Source organism: Oculina patagonica, chromosome 9, assembly GCF_052425735.1.
Source record: "Oculina patagonica isolate OP01 chromosome 9, crgOcupat, whole genome shotgun sequence".
Classification (NCBI taxonomy): Eukaryota; Metazoa; Cnidaria; class Anthozoa; order Scleractinia; family Oculinidae; genus Oculina; species Oculina patagonica.
Genome location: NC_135766.1, coordinates 10,957,341 through 10,982,589, shown reverse-complemented (window position 1 = coordinate 10,982,589; position 25,249 = coordinate 10,957,341). Strand labels below are relative to the sequence as shown.

The 25,249-nt window shown below is 38.9% G+C and overlaps 1 protein-coding gene across 1 annotated transcript; it reads right to left on the bottom strand.

Annotated features, from left to right (window-relative positions):
- Positions 1-2,322: 2,322 nt before the first annotated feature.
- LOC144665784 (uncharacterized) lies at positions 2,323-12,871 on the bottom strand. Its single transcript, XM_078527076.1, has 4 exons — positions 12,512-12,871; positions 4,599-4,710; positions 4,065-4,175; positions 2,323-3,570 (listed from the first exon to the last, which is right to left on the bottom strand). The coding sequence occupies exons 1-4, from the start codon at positions 12,845-12,847 to the stop codon at positions 3,395-3,397; spliced, it is 735 nt and encodes a 244-aa protein (XP_078383202.1). The 5' UTR covers positions 12,848-12,871; the 3' UTR covers positions 2,323-3,394.
- Positions 12,872-25,249: the final 12,378 nt, after the last annotated feature.

Here is a 25,249-nt window from a genome sequence, read left to right as displayed (position 1 = left end):
AGTCAATTGAAATCACAGCAAACCTATTTACTTCAAGTTCGTTTAGAAAAAGTTTGAAATGTACAATTTTACTCGATACATTTTCGTATTTTTATCCAAAACGCAAAGTTTTAGAAGATGGGGTAACTGCACACTTTCTTTAGATATTTAAGCTTTGTTTGTAAATAGTTCCTATAATGTTTTGATATAAATCTGGCTAAATTTCTTTCTAACCACGCGCGCGAACTCCACGCGAGATCCCGACGCACGCTTTCAGGAAAGAACACATCACAATTTATTACCCTTTCTGCCCTCGGTGCCGCTGCTGCCCTTCTTGCGCTATGAAATTGTGTTCTGAAACATTTTGTTCGGTTTCTATTCAATTTTCACACCGTGAACATGAAGAGGCTAAAATATAAGCACTGTCCAGTTCCTGGCTGTTTTTCCAAATTTTTAGTTCGACTCGCAAATCATTTGGCGCAAGTACACGAATTGTCAGAGATGGAGCGGAAGTATTGGCTACAGTTCTCTTCTCTCTTCTCCAACATAACTTCAAATAAATGAATTTTGTCATATTCATTTAATTTATTTTTTCTGGAGAAAAAAAGGTACATAGAGGTATTATAGGGGTGCAGAGGGGGTACTGTAGGGGTACAGAGAGGGAACAAGTGGGGTACAGGAGGGGTACAGAGGGGGTAGAATAGGGGTACAGCGAGGTTAAAGGAGGGGTACAAGAGAAACAAATAATACAACATTTAAGTAGAGGGGGAGGAGTTAAATTAACTAACTTACTAATTTACTGGGTAACCCCGTCTTCACCAATAGCTATAAAAGAAGCGCACCGGTGCTTGAAGTTTAGTCTATTCTCAGAGTTTACACAGTTCAAATCACAATGTGTAGCAATTATAATCAATTCTTTCAAGAGGGTTATGGAAATATCATATTGCCCGAAGATGGTGGAGATGATAGCGAAGTTGAGAGCTCACAGGAAAGCGAACAGTCATCTCAAAATTCACATTCGAGCGAAGAAATAGACTCTTCCCAAGAAGAAGAGGAGAATATAGATCCCTGGTCGCGCATTCAAGATGAAGTTACTAGTCGCCACGAGGGCCAGCTTGAAGCTCTGATAAACGAATATGAACAATATGGAGATTCGCCTGAAGTGGCCCGTATTAAAGCTGAAAATGCTCTTCTACCAGTATACAGGAAGGAGCTGAGAAAAGTCCTTTTGGAGTATTTACAGTGGTTGCATGCTATGAAGAAAGATTCCACCTTCCGTAAAGTGATGGAGACCAAAAATGAATTGAAAGATACTGAGGGATATGATTGGCTGGAATCGACAGAACTCGCTATTGATAGGCGAAAATTCTTACTCAATCGGTTGTTTGTCAAACAAACTGTTCCCGAAGACTAAGTGAACTGTGTCTGTTAATCTTTTGCAGTAACACCTCAATGTTTTTATTATCAATAAAAGGCATTGTAAAAGAGAAGAGCTTTTTATTTATTCTTGTGTCTCGCACTGCGTAACTTACGTTATATTAGATAGATCCAGGAAGATCTTGTAACATCTGATCAGTCGATGGTTGCTCTGGTAGCTAAGGACATATAGTAGAACAGTATACGTTTTAATTTAAATCATTACAACCAAATGACGAACATTTAACGATTGAAACAGAATGTAAAACTACCATACCTCAAAATTTAGCTAATTCAACGTTAAATCAGCATATCTTGCTAGGGCTTCTGGCACTAAGTGTTGCGGGATTGGAAAATTGCCAGTCAAAGTCTCCCATTCTTCTACCGTGTTACAAGAATTTAAAGCTGATAAAAAATCCATCTTAGTAAACGAAAAAATTATCACTTGAAAAAGAAGTTTCCAAAAACTGTTCGAATTATTTCCCGCTTAAAATTCAAAATGCAAGAGTGACGCTATAGGTGGTGCCTACCGTTTTATTCCTGGACAACAATAGACATATGCATGACCAATCAGAGTGTCACCCTAAAACAAAGGCAACCAATGAACGCCTTTGTTTTTTAGAGACAGCCAATCCAAATAGCCAGAAAAAAAGCTATGACGTCAGCTAACGGACGGTAATGAGATGCCTCAGCCCGGTAATGAGATGCCTCAGCCCGGTAATGAGATGCCTCAGCATTTACTCAGCATTTACTCAGCATTTCTCCGCATTTCCTCAGCATTTTTCCGGCTTCTGCGGTGCCTATATTACTACTGATTATCGTAAGTTAGAAACAAATTTAACTTGAAAACCAATTCCACCTACATCATATTTTCCGAGTTACCATTTTTATAGTAAAATATTGAACTCAATTCTTGAGCTTGCCTAAAAAAAAAAAATTCGTTAAGAAGTGACCACTTTCATGCCCAAATGCTACGTAAGGGAGCTCTAGGGGCTGGATTAAACCAATATTGAAGTAAATCAGGATTAGCGTGCACCCTAACTTCCTTCAAGGAGGAAGGAAAAAAGAAGGGGATGGGGGGGGGGGGGGGTGTAATGGCAGTCTCATGGCAGTCTTCACACTGATTTCAAACTAATGTTAAATCAAAATTATCCAAGCAATATTAAACAGATATCCTGCCCCTATCCAAACAACTTTAAGGAAGCATTATGGTTGTCAATAATTAGTTTCAATGATTTGAAGTTTCATTGTAAACTGTATTATAAATGTATTATGAGTGTTTTTTCATGGATTTTAACCACTTTGAACAGCCAAAACATATATATTTGTGTCATAGCACACCTGAAAATAATATTCCTTTTTTTTATTAATAAATGCTATATTAAATCACTGAACCTCTTAACAAGCATCTTTGGCTGCGAATGGCGGAGATGGAAATGGAATACAACTTGACAAATTTAGGCTAAACTTTTCAATTTGTTTCCATGCGTAAAAAATTAATATTTATAGCCATGTTTTGATTTCTCTCTACAAATTAGGGTATACCTTCACGTGGACATTCAAAGATAATGTTTTTTATGAGTTAAGTCGCCTACCATCAATTTCAAAACAATTTAGACCAAAAAACAGCAAGCTCTCCGTGACTTACGCTCCTTTAAGATTGATTTCAATGCGCTGTTCAGTCTCACTGAGGAGACGGGGCTAATTCACATAAATGTTACTGAGCTACCGTTAAAAATTAAAGATATTTTAAGATTACTCAAAGAGCATATTTGGTTAGATGGGGGAGATCATCTGTCCTAGTTTAATCGCTGCTACAGTAGCGGTAGTAACACGCCGATGGATGTGTTAGAAAAAAGTTGTATACATAGTAGGAGCCGCAGTTTTTTACTTTGATTTCCTTCATAATGTTGCAGCAGTTGCCATTTGCATGGCGGCAAACGCCTGTAGTGATTTCACCACCAGCAACCGTAGGATGAGGAGTCTGCAGCCAGTATGGCTAAGTGGCACCACATCGGTATTCAGGTGGACATGTGGTTGCCATTTGTGTTCCTGCATCTCCTTGAAAACGATACCATCCATTGAGTCTGTCGTCGCACAAATATGGCTGCTGTGACACGTACGTGTTTTTTCTATCAGCACTGGTCAGATTTTGGTATCCACGGCACACATCAACTGAAATAAATTCAACTAGAAATAAGGATGCGTCACGTTGCATAACTTATACTTGTGTTTTCGTAAATTTACACTTGGTTTTCACAAGAGCCATGGGAGGCGCGGTTGCCGAATGTTTAGCGCGCTGAGCTCCGAATCGAGCGGTCTGGGTTCGAGCCCCGGTCTGGCCGGGGCACTGCTTTGTGTTCTTGGATAAGACACATTTATCTCAAAGTGCCACTCTCCATCCAGGTGTATCAAAGGGTACCAAGAAATTTAGGTTGGGGGAAGCCCTACAATGGCTAGCTCGCTTCATGCGACTGAAACCGGGCTCAAATGCAAACTTTACTTATCTTTCACAAGAGCTAAGCAAAATCAATACTATTAAATTTCAGTGACTGAGTAAATATCAAACTCCAATAAATATTTTATTTATAGGTGCGTGTCTAGTAAGTATAGCATATAGGTCATGGTGGTGTGTAGGGTGGTTTATAGATACCGGTCATTCTACTCACCATTCTCACAATGGTGACCCTCAAATCCTGCCACACATGTACAGCTGTACCCATTGCTGTGATCATTGCATGTCGCTCCGTTTTGACAGGGATTGCTGGAACACTTCATATCTGAAAGTAAAAATAGAAAGAACGCAATGATGAAAACGTCCATGTCTAAGTTTTAAGTGACTTGTGGTGTTATAATGTTATTAATACAGAGAATTTATAGTTAGAGAAAGGTTTGTTGTCTGTTGATTTGTGTTAACACCACCCCCCCCCCCCCCCACCCCCAAGCATCAAATGAGTAAATTGTACGGCACCTATTAATATACCTAGGTGAAGAGAGGCACAATAAGAGTAATGTGTCTTGCCTAAAAAACATGACGCCGTGCCCCAGCCAGGGCTCGAATCCAGACCGATCGATCAGGAATCCAGCACACTAACTGTTAGGCCAGCGCGCCTCCAAAACAATTCTTTTAGTGATGGATATTTATAGTGAAAAGGACCATTCAAATACGACCTAAGTGCACCTTATGCAAGGTTCTGTCTTACCGATTTCACAGTTTTCCCCTGTCCAAGACGGTGTGCACAGACACGAAAATGTTTGTTTCTTCTCGTCATACAAGCAAGAACCACCATTGAGACATCCGATCAAGAGACATCCCTGAATGAAAGTTAAACCAGAGTGGGACAAATAATTAATAAACACATTTGAAATTTTAAATAAATGCGATATTCATACAAGAATGCACTGCAAATGATATTTTTTGCATCATGATATCTGCTGTTATTGTTCAACTGACAAATGAATAGTTGAAGTTGGCTCGATAATTCAAAATGGTGATCTAGAAATTGTCCTGTTTTGAAACTTGCAAAGATCAGTTCTTTACAAGTATATCGAAATCTTAATTTCAGGAATTGTTAAATTGTCGGAGTTATGGTCACGTAATATTTTGTTGAAACCCAAATATTGTTTAAAAATGGAAACTCGCGTTTTTTAGCCGAGAGAAATTCGTTTACTGACTATCGCTTATCTTCTCATTCTCATTCTTCGTAAACATTGCTATTGAATGGACCATAAGAGTGGCTTTTCGTTGACACGCTTTTTGGAAGGTCCGATTTTTCTGGGTGTAAATCATGCCGTTAAATGCGTTACAGTAACAAAGTAACAAATACAGATCTAACAAATACAGATCTATAGATACAAATCTCACGAAACATGCTGCGTGTGTGCAACATGTGGACAATGCTTAATAAACAATGTTTTCTGCGACAGCGTTCCTTTGGTTGTCGGGACCCTTGTTATTCCAACGCTGCGAATTTGTCGTTCTTGATTATTATTAGCCGCCTTATTTATAATCTTAGTTTGACATGGAATAGAAACAAAAATATAAAAATTAATGATATTTTATATAACCCAAAATCCATATTCCTTAGAACCCGAGATAAATGGAGATAAGTTTGCATTAATTACGTACCGTTTACTAAACGCTGACAAGTTAATTGAATATGACATGGAGCTCCGTGCATAACTCGTCAGGTGTCTGCAGGTGTTGTGTTCCACATGAATGTTTCCACATGTAATTATATTTAAGTATTAACTTGTAGGCTAAGACAGAATAGTCAATTCGTTTATTTTTTTGTCTTAGACTTCGACTTCGTTGCTAGCCTGCGAAGAACGATATAGTGGTTTGCCAAATCGACCGGCCGATTCGATCGATCTTTTCACACGGTGTCAGAAAAAATGATATGTTAGATAACAACCCGTCTTTAAGTCCAATAAAGCTTTGGTCCGACTTGTCAATTATTGCATTTTTCTTTCTGAACACGAACGCATTGTCGCTAAAACGCATAATACAAGACGGTAAATATGATTATATTTGAGTTTAATAATTGCAAACGATAATGCCATGTCACCTCAGCAGCTGACAACTGATATACAGAATTTCTTAAGAGGGCGTCCGTGTTACAGCGGATAAGGCACTTTTCGGACCTTCACCGATTTCCCTGATTTTTTCAGTGAAAGTCGACAATTATATCACAGTAACAAATATCACATTTATTTGGATCAATTCGATATTTTATATTTTTTGCGAGGCGATTTTCAAAGTCACCTCAAAACCATGCAATTCGCCATTGGAGACTCCGTAAACTTGCTATAAATGACGGTCGCTGCCAAAACTTTATTACTCAATTCAACGAGCTGATTATTTTACATATTGAAGTTTCATCTTCCCTCGATAGTGTAGAGGTTTAATAATTGAAATCTATTTAAGTCTCGTTAAGTTATGATTTTTTTAAATTGACTCCCAACAAACTCCGGAATGTGCAAAGCGTGACATGCCTGTAGTTGAAAGCCATTTTCTCGAATGTGGGACCTGATCTAGAATCGTGTCTATTGTAACTCAAAAGTACTAACACCATTATAGAAAAGTATGAAATAAAATTTGTGGGCACTCTTTACTGCGCGCCGTACAGAGCTCCACGAATTTCCCAAATATTCGCCATTTTGATCCAAAACAAAGAAAACGCTTGAGCGACCGATAAACCAATTCCAGAACCGTGAATGTTTGGAGATGTGTTAAATACTGCTAGAAGTCAGACTGTAAATGGAAAATATTTTTCTTTCGCAGTTCTAACCGTTTTAGCCGATTTCTCGGTATTTTCAACGCTCACAGCAATAAAGATATCACTTCGATCAATATGCAAATTTCGGCATAAGCCCGTGTTGTCACGGAACATCTGTATACCGCAAACAACTTGCCTAAAAACGTTTTCCAAAGCAATTATTTCCTTCTTACCTGGCCGGACGATAAGATTCTTTACGCTTCTATGTTAAAGCTTTCTTTTTGTTTTGGCTGTAGAGAAGCTGTTTCATTTCCCACGCTGCGATGAAACAGTGTTTGTTTTGCTGCAAGACTGACTTGTTCATTTCAGTCTAATTCAATTAAAGCCTTTTTTGTCAAACCCCTGTCGGCCCCTTTTTTTTGTTTTTCTCTTTGCAAAACCTTTTAAAAAACATTGTAAGCTTCTGAGGATGTTTTTTCATACCCAAAAGGGTTTTTATTTGCTTGGCTTGTTTTCGGAGGGATTTATTCGAAAAAATTACAATCCAGTCTGGTCTTGTGGAAACAAGGGAAATCCCTGATTTGCGTCGCACAAGTTTTGTTTGCATATTAGAACAGTGTTTTGTGAAAATTATCGGACTCCAATGGGGCAAAGCATTGTAGACATAAAACACAAATAATTGGGATAACTCAATGTTTGTTTTTGCAAAACTTACTTGTTTGTTTCAATCTAATTCAATTTAAACCGACCAATTAATGTCCGCGATTTAGTCTAATTTCAAGACAATCCTTGCGCGTCCTTTCTGCACGAAATGGCAGCTATTGCATCCAATTGCTCTCTTCACGAGATATTACAGACTCCGTGTGGATCTAGTAGGAATGAGGAGAGCCATGTGTTGCTCTCTGAGTGAAACTCGGATATTTCAGCTCATTTGTCGAGCTGCCACTTATCGAAATGCGGCGATGTTACGGAAGCCGAACTAATCATGGCGAGAGCGTGACGTTACCAACGGCTGTGAAGTAGACTGAATGCGGGCTTGACCATTACAAGGTGTGGTCGATGCTACTTTTTTTTTTTTTTTTTTCAAAAAAAGCGTTAACACTATCCCGCTAAATTTGAGTGAAATATATCCCCCCGGGGGGGGGGGGGGGTACTTTAAAAAAAATTGTACGGGAAGGCTTCGCCCGAGCTCTAACCCCTGCCCTTTTATAAACGATTTTGACAGAAATCGTTCCCTTTTTGTATACCTTTTACTGAAAAAAGGTACCCCTTTTATATACCTGAAAGACATGGTATAGACTTAAGACACGACGTTTTCTTGTATATGGTCTAATAAACGTCCACTCTCAAATAAACGAACAACCTCGTATCTAGTAAACACCTCCCTTGAGGTGTAAAGTCTATAGACGCCCAGTGTCTAATAGACGCCCCCCCCCCCCAAAAAAAAAATAAATAAATAAAAAAATAAAAAAAAGTTGAATCGCCTCATAAACCAGGGAAACGCTTCACAGCGTAACATTACGCAATCTTTTTTTTTTGTTTGCTTGACTCGGACATCGAAAAGGCAAACAATGCTAACATGGTTGACCCTAATGGCGCTGAAGACATCAGCATCAAACTATGAACGCAACTACCAAAAAGGCAAGAGACGAGCAGAACGATCGCTTATTTGGCAGAGAAAAATGGCCGACCAAGAGCCAAGTGCAGGGCTTCTTTTCCCGCCGTGCAGCGGCTAGACGAAGAAAGGAGGAACCAGAAAAAATGGACCTGAGTCCCAGGGAGCTATTGTTAGAGGAAGAAGAAGTTGATAGACAACAACTTGTTGAAGAGGTAGTAAACGAACTGAGGCCGCAGCACCCACTGTCGTACGACGCATTCAACCTGTGCGAGTGTGTGAAATAACATAAACTGGACAATTTTAACGCGCCAATGCTCAAAGAAATCTTGCGCCATTTTGAGGTCCAATTCAAATCGAAAGACAAAAAGAAAGACCTGATTGAACAACTAAGGTTGTTCAAGATTGAAAAAGAATGAATATAAAGGGATAAACAAGTCACTAACCTTGCAAAGAAACATTCATTAGCACATAAGGTTAAACGTAGTAAATGTCGTTAATATTACGATCCTCTTTTCACGAAAAACAGTTTTCTGTTATTGCCCCCGCAGGGCTTTCGCCCAGAGACGAAAGCCCGAGGAGGCATTCATTGTAGAGCGTATATAATAGAATGTGTACTTACAGTCCGAATATACGGTATGTATACCAGAAAAAAACCTCGATTTGCTCGAACAAGGCCGCAAGGAATCTCTGAGTAATGATAATGTTTTGCCGCAAGGGATTCCTGGGTAATGATGACGTAAAGAAAATTCCCGAAGAAGTTATGGGTATTATGATGTCACGATAACAGGGGGTAGCGGGTAGCGGTAAATAAAAATCCCTATCTTGGGTTAGAACGGTATTAAAAAAAGACTGACCCGCGTTTTGGCATTTTTCACACGTTGATTACTCCGATGTTTGGCTTACGCGTGTTCACAGATTTGTTCGAGCGGTTTCTCTGCTTTGGTTGTGTTAAGTGATATTTGATGCAGTTGTGAGTAATACGTCGAAAGATTTCGAGCAATCGGTTTCGTGTTCTTGGCAACTTGTGTTCCAAGAGCTGGTTCAAGCGTTAAGGTTTGTTCTTGGGGGTAATTCGTTTAGCTAACAAACTGTCAGATTATTTGATCCATAAAGTGGTTTGAATAAGGATCAAAAATTGTTACTCGTGGAATTTTTAGGCTTTTTGAACTGGAAATCATTGTAAGTTTAATAATTGTGAATGTTATAAGCCCGAGATAATAATGTGTTATGTGTTATTTCCGCTAGGTGTTATTTCCGCGTGCTAGGTAATATATCCATCGACTTGAACTTGTGAATATTTTTGGGACGCAATGGTGTCACACAACAAGAAACTCCGCAGCAAAGAGATCAAACAATGTCTTGACGTACATGGCACAGTTAAAAAAGAAGCCTAAAGGCGACAAAAAGACTCTACTAATCCTAGATTATTGCTGTAAAACAAATTCTAAAAACGCGGGGGCAGCTTTATAGTGAGAACTATAGACTTGATGAGTTAGGGCCTCTTCATATGATCCCGGTTGACCGGGCTGGCCCAGTTACCGAGATCTCGGCTCACTCCTATTTTCTTGTAAAATTTTGGATGTGTTCATATGAGAAGGCGGGCCAGCCTGGTTACCGATATCTCGGTTTCTGCAACCGAGATCTCGACAACCGGGAAGAATATTTTCCCATATGAACACTCCAGCCCGGTCGCCGGGACGCAACTTTTTTTGAGAAAATAGCTTCCCTTTCGTAACTGGGCGGTCCAAATGGCTTAATTTTGCCTTGTATCTATTTCCACTTCCGAAATATGCGAATTAGCTTTATTAATAAAGTTACATGGGTCAATAAAGCTACGATAGTCGCGAAAGATGCAACTTTATGTGTCGCCATTTTGCCTTCGTTTCTTGAATTTTATCCCCGTCAACCGGGCTAAAATTTTCCATATGAACAGAGGTCAAAATCTGTCCTGGTAACTGAGACAGCTCGTAAACCGGGCTCATGTGAAGAGCAAAAACATATATCGTAGCAGGGCTCGCGACTCCCTTCAATTACCGATAGTAAAAGAATACGAAATGCACATTTGTGTTACATATTTATTTTCTTGTTTAGAGACACTTTAATGCCCCGCCCACTAAATTATGAGAGATAAATTAATGGCCACCATCTTATTAAAATCAAATCAATACAATGACTTCCAATTATAAAGCCCCGACTGTTGTTGTTTTTACTTTTATGTCTCGAATACTTCAGAGACTTTTGATGTTCATCAAATAACTGTTTATTACTGTTTGTTTATGAGAAAGGGCTAGAAGGGGGTAAAATGAGAAATTGGATTGGGCAAATTGTTGCTGGGAAAATGAAGTTTGGGTCACTGGGACTGGGAATCACAAGTAAAAACCAATAGATAGAACTGGGATTTGGATTTGGAAAATACGGGAAAACAATAGGCTAGGGCTTTACCCTAATACCCACCCCCATCCCCCCCCCCCCCTCTCGCCTCCCTCTATCAGGAACCTGTATGAAATTTGCGAGTCTTGACAAGACAAGGAGCATATTCGACACCCTCGACAGCAAATCAGCAAGTTTCAACTCAATACAAGAAGGGCATTTTTGGAACGTGAATTTTCTTGAAAAAGTCCCCTCGAAAAGGCCAAGCGAAAACAAAAACCCGGGTTTTGACAAACTAGGCAGCCTGGCCGGTTTTAATTGAATTAGACTGAAACGAACAAGTCAGTCATGCGGCAAAACAAACACTGTTTCATCGCAGCGTGGGAAATGAAAACAGCTTCTCTACAGCCACAAACAAAAAGAAAGCTTCTACATAGAAGCCTAAAGAATCTTATCGCCCGGCCAGGTAAGAAGGAAATAATTGCTTTGGAAAACATTTTTAGGCAAATTGTTGCGGTATACAGATGTTCCGTGACAACACGGGCTTATGCCGAAATTTGCATATTGATCGAAGTGATATATTTATTGCTGTGAGCGTTGATAATACCGAGAAATCGGCTAAAACGGTTAGAACTGCGAAAGAAAAATATTTTCCATTTACAGTCTGACTTCTAGCAGTATTTAACACATCTCCAAACATTCACGGTTCTGGAATTGGTTTATCGGTCGCTCAAGCGTTTTCTTTGTTTTGGATCAAAATGGCGAATATTTGGGAAATTCGTGGAGCTCTGTACGGCGCGCAGTAAAGAGTGCCCACAAATTTTATTTCATACTTTTCTATAATGGTGTTAGTACTTTTGAGTTACAATAGACACGATTCTAGATCAGGTCCCACATTCGAGAAAATGGCTTTCAACTACAGGCATGTCACGCTTTGCACATTCCGGAGTTTGTTGGGAGTCAATTTAAAAAAATCATAACTTAACGAGACTTAAATAGATTTCAATTATTAAACCTCTACACTATCGAGGGAAGATGAAACTTCAATATGTAAAATAATCAGCTCGTTGAATTGAGTAATAATGTTTTGGCAGCGACCGTCATTTATAGCAAGTTTACGGAGTCTCCAATGGCGAATTGCATGGTTTTGAGGTGACTTTGAAAATCGCCTCGCAAAAAATATAAAATATCGAATTGATCCAAATAAATGTAATATTTGCTACTGGGATATAATTGTCGACTTTCACTGAAAAATTCAGAGAAATCGGTGAAGGTCCGAAAAGTGCCTTATCCGCTGTAACACGGACGCCCTCTTAAAAGCTTAACTTACACATCCAACCAGTGTAAAATTAAAATTGTCTTAAGCTTCGTGTTCGCACGCTAATGGCGATAATAAATTACGTGCGTTCAAATGACGTTTTTCCTGTCATTAAGGGAATTCGTACATTCGCTTGCTGCTTCGAAATCGGCAGTGGATGCATTACGAAGGTACCTCATATGCGGTATGTGTGGCATGACGTATACAGATAAGGCTAGTCAACTTTTCAAGTTGGTCGGTCGCACGCCCGAGTAGTTAACTACATGTTATTTTTGTCCTCAGTTTAATTATGTTCTCTCTCTCCTGTTAACCGAAAGAAGTAGGACCCGTCCCCCCCACACACACACACAACAAAAAAGCCCCATTGCGAAGAGTAGAAAGAAAATTGTAAACTACTTATTCTTGATGCCTTTTATGTTCGATTCTTACTCTAAACAAATTTAAAGTATAAATATAAATTCGCCAAGTTAAAATTTATAAATAACGATTCATCTTCACAACATTAATATCTTCAGCACTCTTACTGCGAGACGGTTAAATACATTTACAAATGCGACACTAGACAACTTTCATTGGAGCGCATTACCTTACCTTAAAAAACATCGAGAAAGTTACACCTTCTTGATCATGCAACTCGGTGTTTTCGTCGATAGAGGATTTCTGATGCTTGTTAAGCTCGCAAGTTCCTTTGCCCGCCTTCTTGGAAGACACTTTGTAATTTGTGGAAGTACACCAGGCGTTTCTCAAACAAGACTGGCTACATAATAGCAGACTTGGAGACTCAAGCCGTTTTACAACGTGGCCCTTGAGCCTTTTATTTTCCCTTGTAATGAAGTTTGCTGAACGTGAATCTTCAAAGGCGGCATAAGCCGCGGAATGTATCATTCCTTGAAGCAGTAGAATGAAGACAACGTGTTTACCCTCCATCACTATAAGGCATCAGTGTAGATTATGAATTCTTATCAAATTTCACTTTTTGGGAGTTAGGTCGTCGATCTAGCGTTGGATGTGTCATGAAATACGACGCTGTGATTGGTTGATTCAAATAGAACGTTTTTGGATGTAGTCGGTAGTCTTCGTTACCGTAACTGATAGCCTTACGGATCGTTACGTGTTTTTGCCCATTAACATATAAATAAAATTATATTCGCGTATGTATGTATAATGTATGTAATGTATAACATGTATGTATAACAAATATATGTATAATATGGTTTAGACAATAAAAGGCTCGGAAAGCCTCAAGTTTCCAACATTAACTTCCAATACCTAAACATCTTTTTTCCTCACTGATGAATGGAAAATCCCAAATAACTTCTTAATGATCATTTTTGTTTAAACCTTCAACCCTAAGCTTTTGGAAATAAAAGGCAATGCTTTACCAAGTTTATGTCAACGAAACCACCCGCATATAATAATCATCATCCATTAGTCCACATGTTTGTGTTTGAAGGGACATTTTACTAAATTCGCAAAACAGTGACAACAAAAGCCCAGGGAAGACGTCCAGAAAGTTATCTAGTACAATCCATTGTAAAATAATAATTTGTAGCAGTTGCATGGATCTGAAATTGGGGGAGTAAACACTTAACTTTTAGAAATTAAGCATATGGCAGAATATTGTTTTGCTATGTGTCAGTTTGACAGCTCGGAGAGCACGTAACGTCGGTTTGCGACATAACGTGCATTGAAACATGCAGAGGTTCTTAAAATTCATGAATTATATGTAACATTATATGATCTGCCAAAGCGCCTGTGGGCAGGTGAAATTGGCTAGTGACTCTGTATGTTTTAACTCGCAGCTAGTGTCCTGTTTTCTCCGGAAGCTGCGAGAACTATTGGTGTTATAAACGTTTTTTCAAATGGTAACACACAAATCAGCATTAGCAAGATATAAATCTTAGTAACACAGCGTAAAGAGGCGGGATTCAACTAGTTTAGTCTATTGTTCAGCATTTTTTGTTGTTGGTTTAGAACCTGGCTCTTTAAGAGTGTATCCATAAGAGGACCAGGCAACAGGTGATACAGCTCATATCACCGATTTCGCCCAAACTTAGCATAAATGTTGGGTATGGTGAGCTATTTACTGTGACAAAAAAACAGCTCAAAATAATTTATTCCCTTCAAGTTATGGCACCTTTTGCAAAAATGGCCATTTTTCACTAATTTATGCATATTTAATTAGCTGACTTTGATTGACCAGTTCCACAAGAAAAAAATACTTCTGAAAATAAATTTCACTGCATTATATTCTGTGGTTATTAGGCTTTAAGTACAATAATTCACTTCAACCGTCTAATTTGATTTCTTCTCCTCAAACGGTCTTTTGGAAGGTACACATTTCGTACTGTTGGAAATAGCCTTTAACTAGTGCCCATTATCTCCCATGAGCAACAACTTATATACATTATTCTTACATGGGTAATGAAATCCATCATTAAACTTCACAAAAATGCAACAAAATGTCTGGGGACTTCAATATTCTATTAGTATTGAGGAACTAAACACACGTGACTTAACGATTTCTTGCTATTTCATCAAAATTCACCGAAACAAAGAAGCCATTTATTTGCCTCAATTTGGCACAAAATCGGTACGAAATAGCTAATCAAGCATAAATTTATAGATAACAATCAAAATATTGGCGAAGACTGGCAGTTAGGGCATTTTTCGGAGCATTTTCAGAGCCATATAATTCGGCAATGTTGTGATAGTAAATGGCATCAGTGTAGATTATGAATTCTTATCAAATTTCACTTTTTGGGAGTTAGGTCGTCGATCTAGCGTTGGATGTGTCATGAAATACGACGCTGTGATTGGTTGATTCAAATAGAACCTTTTTGGATGTAGTCGGTAGTCTTCGTTACCGTAACTGATAGCCTTACGGATCGTTACGTTTTTTTGCCCATTAACATATAAATAAAATTATATTCGCGTATGTATGTATAATGTATGTAATGTATAACATGTATGTATAACAAATATATGTATAATATGGTTTAGACAATAAAAGGCTCGGAAAGCCTCAAGTTTCCAACATTAACTTCCAATACCTAAACGTCTTTTTTCCTCACTGATGAATGGAAAATCCCAAATAACTTCTTAATGATCATTTTTGTTTAAACCTTCAGCCCTAAGCTTTTGGAAATAAAAGGCAATGCTTTACCAAGTTTATGTCAACGAAACCACCCGCATATAATAATCGTCATCCATTAGTCCACATGTTTGTGTTTGAAGGGACATTTTACTAAATTCGCAAAACAGTGACAACAAAAGCCCAGGGAAGACGTCCAGAAAGTTATCTAGTACAATCCATTGTAAAATAATAATTTGTAGCAGTTGCATGGATCTGAAATTGGGGGAGTAAACACTTAACTTTTAGAAATTAAGCATATGGCAGAATATTGTTTTGCTATGTGTCAGTTTGACAGCTCGGAGAGCACGTAACGTCGGTTTGCGACATAACGTGCATTGAAACATGCAGAGGTTCTTAAAATTCATGAATTATATGTAACATTATATGATCTGCCAAAGCGCCTGTGGGCAGGTGAAATTGGCTAGTGACTCTGTATGTTTTAACTCGCAGTTAGTGTCCTGTTTTCTCCGGAAGCTGCGAGAACTATTGGTGTTATAAACGTTTTTTCAAATGGTAACACACCAATCAGCATTAGCAAGATATAAATCTTAGTAACACAGCGTAAAGAGGCGGGATTCAACTAGTTTAGTCTATTGTTCAGCATTTTTTGTTGTTGGTTTAGAACCTGGCTCTTTAAGAGTGTATCCATAAGAGGACCAGGCAACAGGTGATACAGCTCATATCACCGATTTCGCCCAAACTTAGCATAAATGTTGGGTATGGTGAGCTATTTACTGTGACAAAAAAACAGCTCAAAATAATTTATTCCCTTCAAGTTATGGCACCTTTTGCAAAAATGGCCATTTTTCACTAATTTATGCATATTTAATTAGCTGACTTTGATTGACCAGTTCCACAAGAAAAAAATACTTCTGAAAATAAATTTCACTGCATTATATTCTGTGGTTATTAGGCTTTAAGTACAATAATTCACTTCAACCGTCTGATTTGATTTCTTCTCCTCAAACGGTCTTTTGGAAGGTACACATTTCGTACTGTTGGAAATAGCCTTTAACTAGTGCCCATTATCTCCCATGAGCAACAACTTATATACATTATTCTTACATGGGTAATGAAATCCATCATTAAACTTCACAAAAATGCAACAAAATGTCTGGGGACTTCAATATTCTATTAGTATTGAGGAACTAAACACACGTGACTTAACGATTTCTTGCTATTTCATCAAAATTCACCGAAACACAGAAGCCATTTATTTGCCACAATTTGGCACAAAATCGGTACGAAATAGCTAATCAAGCATAAATTTATAGATAACAATCAAAATATTGGCGAAGACTGGCAGTTAGGGCATTTTTCGGAGCGTTTTCAGAGCCATATAATTCGGCAATGTTGTGATAGTAAATGTAAAAATAGCAGCGAAAGATTTTCTTCAAAAGCTCGCTCAATTCAACATTTAGGCACATCAAAGTTAAGAAACAAGAAAGTATTACTACATACATGCCACTTATCGACACACAGATGCTTTCTTTTGAAGAATTTGTTCTTCCTCGCTGCACTTCGATCCTTCGATCGATCTCAATTGACATGTACTGTTGCTTTGAGGCGCGATGAACTTAGCCAATACATCGTGGTTCATCCTTCGTGAAAGGTGTAAACAGGTTGTCAATAAAGTCATTCAAAGAGCTGTTTAAAGTTCACGGAAGGGCACTTGTCTCAGCCAGTTTGAATGAAATAAATTTAACTGGAAAATAAACAGCCGCCATGTTGTATTTGTACCTTTGAGCCTGCCGTTTCAGTCAGCGGTAAAGCCGTACACTTGGGCAAGTACGTAGTGTAGTCATCATATAGTTGTTTGACTAAATCCTATATAGGGATGTTCATAGAGGGGATACATAGCCTAGCCCTACACAGCTATACACGCCTATACATAGCCCAACACAGCTATGCACAGCTATACACACGCGTGTTCATTTGCTTTTCCTTTGCAAATGTTTGTTTTCGTCGGAATAAGTAGCGGATGGTGTTATATACCCTCTGAACAACCGGGGCTTGATCTTAGCCTTATAAGTAGTGTGCGTTTCTTGTAAAAGTGAGAATTTTTTTCAACTTCTCCATTGAATTTTTTTGATAAATAGTTGAAGAGAAATACACTGGATGCAGTGTAATGTATGCGATGCAATCGGTTTTGATGCTCTGAAATTGAGCTCTGAAATGTCGGAAACCATTAAATAATCAGAGCAAGTTTTTCCATCTTATATCAGGTTAAAACTAGTATGTTTATTGTTTTTTTTTTTGTTGTTTCTGTCTTTTTTGGGAGGTGGGGGAGGGGGTGAATATGGACATTCGAAGAAATGGCGGTCAGGTTGTCAGCCTGGCCTGTGTACATCTATTCCTTCTGTTCAAATCGTCTATATTATATTACACTTTGGCAGCTAGGATACTGAATTTGTACCCACTCTCTTTTTCGGGATCCCACAAAGTTCTCCATCTGTCCATTTACCGATAAACGTCATTACTGCAGTTTTATTAATTTGTTTTAGAAAAGGGCTTTTATGGGGACAAATTTTTCCTCCTGAATGCCCACATTGCAAGTGACGAATTGCGGCTTCAAATGATAATTTTCTTCATCACCGACTCAATTTAAGTGGCTATGTGAGTTACAAAGACGCGAATGCAGACTTTTGTAGAGAGCTTAAACCCCGCATTAAAACTAAACAAATTTATTGTAAGACTAGGACTACGCAAGACGGCAAAACTTATTAGCTAATGTTTCAACCAGCACAGGTAGCCTTCTCCAAGCTTGCTCGGGACCGTACTGGGCGAATATTGGCCCTCGGTCTTTTTTGTACGGACCTCGCTGCGCTCGATCCGTACTGTTAAGACCTCGGGCCAATATTCGCCCAGTACGGCCCTCGCGCGTGGTTAATAAGAGATTTATTTCACGACTGGAAACTTTGTGTATTAAGAATTGCTACCCGGTAGATGTCGTGGAAAACAATATGCGGCAAAACTTTTACGCGCGCCAAAGGAGTTAAAATTATTTCTGTGTTGAAGGTCATTTCATTTTCAAAGCAATAAAAACTCCGAAAAATTTTTACAAAAAAATCTTGCAAAACATTTTGCGCTAAATCGCGCGGGAATTAGTGCGGGATCATCTGGGACAAAACCCGGTCCGATACTTGGAAAATATCGGCCCTCGCGGGACCGGAAATAAAGTAATCTGATTGGCTGATTTAGTTTTTGGCCCTCGGACCGCCTTAGTCGTGTAATAAATGTATATATTTGCTGCGCCATATAGACTGCGTCCCTAAAGGCATTTCGTACGTGAATTCTTTGTTCAGTTTAGCACAGACGCTCCCCCAACTAAAGCACTTGCGCAAGAAACGATTACAAAACCTACCTCGCTATCCACCGTATAGTGATTTATCCCGTGGTAAACGTTATTCTCCAATTTTGCTGAGTTATTCATTTTTTCCCATTTATGCCCCGGGGTAGGGGAATTTGGTCAAAAAATGTAATCGTTAGCGCGGTATTAATCACTATTTCCGCCAGGGGAGGGGAATTTGGAAAGTAACTGGGAGACGTTGAAATTTTGATCTATTTAACTGTGTAGCGTCTTTTATGCTAAAAATAATTGTTTATGTTCCAAAATGACGCTAAATGGCGGTATAAAACTGCTCCGACGTTTCGGCAATACTGCCTTCTTCAGGGTGCCACCCCCAAAAAGGCAGTATTGCCGAGACGTCGGAGCAGTTTTATACCGCCATTTAGCGTCATTTTGGAACATAAACAATTATTTTGATTTGGTTGCCGTGCATGCCGACCGTTAGCCTGCGTAGCAGGCGTCTGTGTAGTTTTTAGCGCGCGTAAAAGAGTGCGCGATCGCGAGAAGGCCACGCGAGGTAAAAATCGAGGAGACGCCGTCTTCTCGATTTTTTCCTCGCGTGGCGCTCTCGCGCCTTTCGCGTTTCTCCCATGCGCGCGCTAGAAACTAACGACGCCTGCCACGCAGGCTAGCCGACCGTTGAACAGAAAAATCAAGAACTCTGTCTCGGTGAAAGTCAAATGGAACAGTATTTTTTCTGGAAAATCTCTTCGGAGATTGACGGAACGTCAGAAATTTTCTTACCATTTGTAAGGTTTCCCAGTTCTAGTTTCCCATGCATCAGGTCGGAAAGAAATAACAGGAAACTGAGCTACAAATGGTAAGCGACATCTATTTCGGTTAGTTTGCTAATTTTGGAAAGAAGCCTTTCCATTTTTCAGTGGTCTTTCCAACCGGTTCTCTCCAACAAATGGTAAGCACCCTAGAGTTTGTTCAGCATCACATTGCGGTAAACACGTCAAGCTGTAGCAGAGGAAATTGTTTTCCCTGCGACAATTTGAAAATATTCTCATTTTCATCACAAACGCATCCAACGAGTCGGGGAGAAAAAGCAAATGATCGCGCGTGTGGTGTGGTCACGCGTGATGGACGCGTGATGCCCAGTGAACAGCCGTACCGCTGACTGAAACGGCAGGCTCAAAGGTAGAAATTCAACATGGCGGCTGTTTATTTTCCAGTTAAATTTATTTCATGCAAACTGGCTGAGACAAGTGTCCTTCCGTAAACTTTGAACAGCTCTTTGAATGACTTTATTGATAATCTGCTTACACCTTTCACGAAGGATGAACCACGATGGATTGACTAAGTTCAGCGCGCCTCAAAGCAACAATACATGTCAATTGAGATCGATCAAAGAATCGAAGTGCAGCGAGGAGGAACAAATTCTTCAAAAGAAAGCATCTGTGTGTCGATAAGTGGCATGTATGTAGTATTACTTTCTTGTTTCTTTACTCTGATGTGCCTAAATGTTGAATTGAGCAGCTTGTAAAGAAAATATTTCGCTGCTGTTTTTACATTTGCTATATCACAACATTGCCGAATTATATGGCTCTGAAAACGCTCCGAAAAATGCCCTAACTGCCTTTTCTTCGCCAATATTTTGATTGTTATCTATAGATTAATGCTTGATTAGCTATTTCGTACCGATTTTGTGCCAAATTGAGGCAAATAAATGTCTTCTGTGTTTCGGTGAATTTTGATGAAGTAGCAAGAAATCGTTAACCCTATTCAGACCGGGCTTTTTTGTACCTTCTCAGATCGGGGGGGGGGGGCTTCGGAAGCCCCCCCTTTGTAACTTCCAGAATATTGAAGCAATCACCATGAAACTTATAGGATGTATTGTACGTCCGAAACTCTTTCTTTTGGTATACGTCACGTGGGATGGTGACGTCACATCACGTGACAATTACATCATGATGTCAAAACAGCCGCCATCTTGGATCCGCCATCTTGGATTTCAAAATTCTTCCAAAGTGCCAGAAAACCACCCAAAATCACTGGAAAGTACTTAAAATGAGTAAAAATATGCTTTAAAACCGTAAATATGTAAAAATAATTCCATTTAAGTTGATTTTTATTAACAGAAACACGCAAAATTACAAATTTTGGAAAACATGCCTGTCAAAATGTCGTTGCCATGGTGATGTCATGTTCCTGACACATCATCCAACCCTACCAAATTGTTGCCAGATAAATTTTAGGAAAACTCAGAAAGTTTGGCAGCGTTTGGTTAAATCTTAAAAAAAGTTATAAAAGTTCAAAGTCAGCGCGGGCCTCAAAAGCCCCCCCCCCCCCCGGTCTGAATAGGGTTAAGTCACGTGTGTTTAGTTCCTCAATACTAATAAAATATTGTAGTCCCCAGACATTTTGTTGCATTTTTGTAAAGTTTAATGATGGATTTCATTACCCATGTAAGAATAATGTATATAAGTTGTTGCTCATGGAAGATATTGGGCACTAGTTAAAGGCTATTTCCAACAGTACGAAATGTGTACCTTCCAAAAGACCGTTTGAGGAGAAGAAATCAAATTTGACGGTTAAAGTGAATTATTGTACTTAAAGCCTAATAACCACAGAATATACTGCAGTGAAATTTATTTTCAGAAGTCTTTTTTTCTTGTGGAACTGGTCAATCAAAGTCAGCTAATTAAATATGCATAAATTTGTGAAAAATGGCCATTTTTGCAAAAGGTGCCATAACTTGAAGGGAATAAAATATTTTGAGTTGATGTTTTGCCACAGTAAATAGCTCACCATACCCAACATTTATGCTAAGTTTGGGCGAAATCGGTGATATGAGCTGTATCACCTGTTGCATGGTTCTGCCCTGTTCTCTCACGGGCACACTCTTAATTTACACGTAAAATTCTCAAAAAAGTCCTTTGCAGCTGATTGATGTTTTTCAAATCTCCAAGCAACCATGTATAATTTTGTGGATTATATAAACCTACTTTTAACGAGGTTTTGGGGGATTTTCCGAAAATTTCCGACCACTTACCGATGATGTCCGAAGATTTTTAAAATGTTGTCCAAAGGTAATACGAATATTTCCGATTTTTTTCGAAATTTTCCGAAAATTTCCAAAGATTGCCGAGGAAGATTCGAAGATGTTCCGACTTAAAATGTGGGGAATGTGGCGAATAATTATCATATTTTTTATTTTAATCTTATTTATCATCTTTTTTATTTATTTGTTTATTTTAATGTTATTTTTTTTTTGTATGTGTGTGTGTGTGTGGGGGATCCTCCAAATATATCCTAACTGCAATCCTAACTGCGATCCTTATTGCGACTCTAACTATATATTAAGTTAATCCTTTACCAAAAAATCGATAATCAGGAAAATCAATCAACTGATGAGCTTTCTTTTGAAGCGGAATAGCAGTAAAACTTTAAGATCGGTTATAGAATCTGTTGATTTAAAGCGAATTTATATGGAATATTAATGCCAATTTATGTGTAATATAAATTTAAGTTAATGCCACAACCATGAATGTGAGATCAGAGAAGTAAAAAGAGCACCCCAGTCAAATATACAGATCTGTCACGCAATAGGCTGCAAGACAAACACTCTTGCGTTACATTCAAAGGTCAAAGTCGCTTCTGTACCAGTATGTTGTGCAATTTCGGGCTGGCCAATCATATCGCCCCTATTCTATCATGTCAATCAAGACCATGCGGTTTCATTTAGACATCATTAATTTTACTTCAAATTCTCTGAGCTCTAGAATGGTTCTGACAATAATTAGCCGCTGTGATACCCTTCGATTGTTTTTGCTTCAACATCGATCATCAGTACTTTAAGTGATCCTGGTTTCTGCCACGAACTACGTTCCAGTTTAACACATTTTATTCCGCTGTTCGACGATAAATATGCCGCTGATGCGTTGTCGAAGGCTTCGTGTTGATGAATAGCTATGAATTTCAACCGGCGATATCCAGTACTAACAGGTATCCGGTCCAGCAACCGAGGAACTTATGCACAAAAAAGAGATTGCCTCTTCCGGAATATGGTCACTCTCTCGAAACGGCTTCAAGGTCCTGTGGTCTCCGCGGCTGACAGTACAGCAAAGGCACGAACCTAGCTCACAAGAACACAATTTGTATGGTGTTGCGAGACACCGTGCCTCCGTTTACCCGAGACTATGTGATCATTAACGACTTATAAAGACAAGACAATTTTCTCAACTGGAAAATGCTACTCTCTTGTCAAGCCGGAGAAAAGTCAACAAGAGGCAAAGCCGTCGTGAATGTCTTTCAAGCCTCGTCTAGCGCCTTCTTTCCCGCCGAAAGTGGTGAGTGAAAACTTTGACAAGTGCTCCGGATTTCTCCAGAGTTTACCTTTGGCCATGTAGAATCGAGGAGCTTGCTAAAAGCTAAGTGTAAATATTTATACGCTGATTTTATTGTACATTATCTTAGACCGTTTTTCAATAGGGAAACAAACGAAACGTCGAGCATTTTTCAGGCTGCGGTTTCCACTAACCATCGTAAAGGGCTGGAAATTACAAGATGTCGGTGGAATTAGCTATTGTTATCTTCTGTAATGTTCGAAGTCATGTCTTAATACCTGAGTAGACGAGACATATTTGATAATTTGGCTGCTCAAAGTTGAGGAATAGCGACCTAAAATTAGCTTTCCTGGAGGCTGGGGTGGTGTTTTTTCGTCCCTTGTCACTGAGGTCAAAATAGGACAAATTTAAGCTTAATTCAAAGCTAAGGAAGCTTTTCAGCTTAAAGAATATTTAGACCTATTTAATGAGGATTCTGAAAAAGTAAACAGTTTCATTTAATACAAGGAAATCGAGGAATTTAAGGGTGCCAATATGACTGGCATTTTAACAAAAATCGGATATAATTGAAAGGGGATTTGAACAATTGTAGCCAGGATTTGATCCTAGACATAAAATACAATAACAAAATTTCTTACGTGAGTACGTCATAGTAAGTAAAAAGTGATGATTTAAAGATCAAAGCTTGATTTGTAGTGAATACATTACTTTGTCACGCAAGGAACATCGAACATATCATGACGTACTTGTAATAACACGTATTTGAAGCCTGCCGAGTCTAGTAGCAGAAGGATACACGTAAATCATAAGGAGCTATTCTACATGTATCTGAATGCTTTCTAGAGTCACAAGCATCCAAATTATTCAAATACGCCATATTTTTTCGCAACTTCTTCCCTGCTTGATTCTTGCGTGAGTTCCGGCTGCCTTACCGCCATGTTTTTTTCAAGCCAGCAATGTGCAATTCCAGCAGTAAATAACAAAATTTTGCTCTATATAAGGTATTTCTTCCCCTAAAAGAGAGTCCATTTACCTGCGAAACCAATCAGAAATGCCAGCATAAACAATGGTACCTTAGCTTGGCAACAGATGTCCTGGAGTGCAAGGTCAATATATTTATATATATAAATAATTTTATTTATGTTGCAAATATCTGTTTTTCTGCAAAATAGATAGGAACCATGGTTTTAAATGATGAAATGAAGCTTCCACATATATTTGTGAACTCTGAGCATAATTTGCAATGGACAAGATTAAAATTTCTGCAGCCTGTAAGAAGAAGTTGTATGTGATAACATCAGACCATGGCTGGCATTTTTTGTTTTTTTTTTTGTTTTTTTTTTGATGTTACATGGCCCGGATTGCATTGCTCTGTCTTCGTGCAAACAATATATTTCAGTACACTTGCTATGGTACCGGTATAAAGTAAGAGAAAGGTACCTTGTCATCTTTCTTTTAAACTAGTGCGAGTAAGATGCCAAAAAGAGAAAGTCTACCAATGTAATTAGTTCGCAGTTGAAACTGGAGATCCTGCACTTTCCAAATAGCCTGCTATGGGGAATGTTTTAGTTTAGTTTGATATTTTGCTAAATAGAAATACATCTGAGCAAAAAAAAAAAAAAAAAAAAAAAAAAAAAAAAAAAAATTAACATATCTATTTTGTGGTATAACAATATAACAATATTTCAAGCTGCTTCATATTGAACCGATTTGTTAAGGGTCACTTTAGCCTCCAGGAATACCTTAAATTTTTGTACACTCTTGTCACTCCTAGGCATCTGAACTTCTCAATTGGAAATCAGCACTCTTTGAATTCTAGCCAAGTCATTCAAAAGAAATCATTATGATAATTGAATAGTCTTGTTTTTACATATCTACTCATATACTTGTATAGACGCAAAGATATAAACCTATTTTATATTGCATGCTGTTCGTCTATGGGGAATACACTTCGTGTATTTGTGGGGTGAAGTGCTCCATACAATTCGCCCTTTTGCCCCATAGCCTCACAGGGTCAGCTTTCCCTGTAAAGTGGGCCCCCAGTGTTGCTGTTGTTGGCTGTTGTGTTTGTTCCCAAGGGTCCTGGAGATTAGGACCCCAGTTTCTTGGGAACCAGGGAATGTGGTTGTGTTTGTTCCCAAGGGTCTTAGGACCCCAGTTTCTTGGGAACCAGGGAATGTGGTTGCCTTTGTTCCCAAGGGTCTTAGGACCCCAGTTGCTTGGGAACTGTTCCCAAGGGTCTTAGGACCCCAGTTTCTTGGGAACCAGGGAATGTGGTTGTGTTTGTTCCCAAGGGTCTTAGGACCCCAGTTTCTTGGGAACCAGGGAATGTGGTTGCCTTTGTTCCCAAGGGTCTTAGGACCCCAGTTGCTTGGGAACTGTTCCCAAGGGTCTTAGGACCCCAGTTTCTTGGGAACCAGGGAATGTGGTTGTGTTTGTTCCCAAGGGTCTTAGGACCCCAGTTTCTTGGGAACCAGGGAATGTGGTTGCCTTTGTTCCCAAGGGTCTTAGGACCCCAGTTGCTTGGGAACTGTTCCCAATCCCAAGGGTCT

Excerpts from the sequence above, each read along its gene's own strand:
- LOC144665784 (XM_078527076.1), bottom strand. The coding sequence starts at position 12,847 with ATGGAGGGTAAACACGTTGTCTTCATTCTACTGCTTCAAGGAATGATA. Across the intron at positions 4,711-12,511 it reads CTTTCTCGATGTTTTTTAAG|GGATGTCTCTTGATCGGATG; the intron begins GTAAGGTAATGC and ends ACTTTCATTCAG. Across the intron at positions 4,176-4,598 it reads AGGGGAAAACTGTGAAATCG|ATATGAAGTGTTCCAGCAAT; the intron begins GTAAGACAGAAC and ends TTTTACTTTCAG.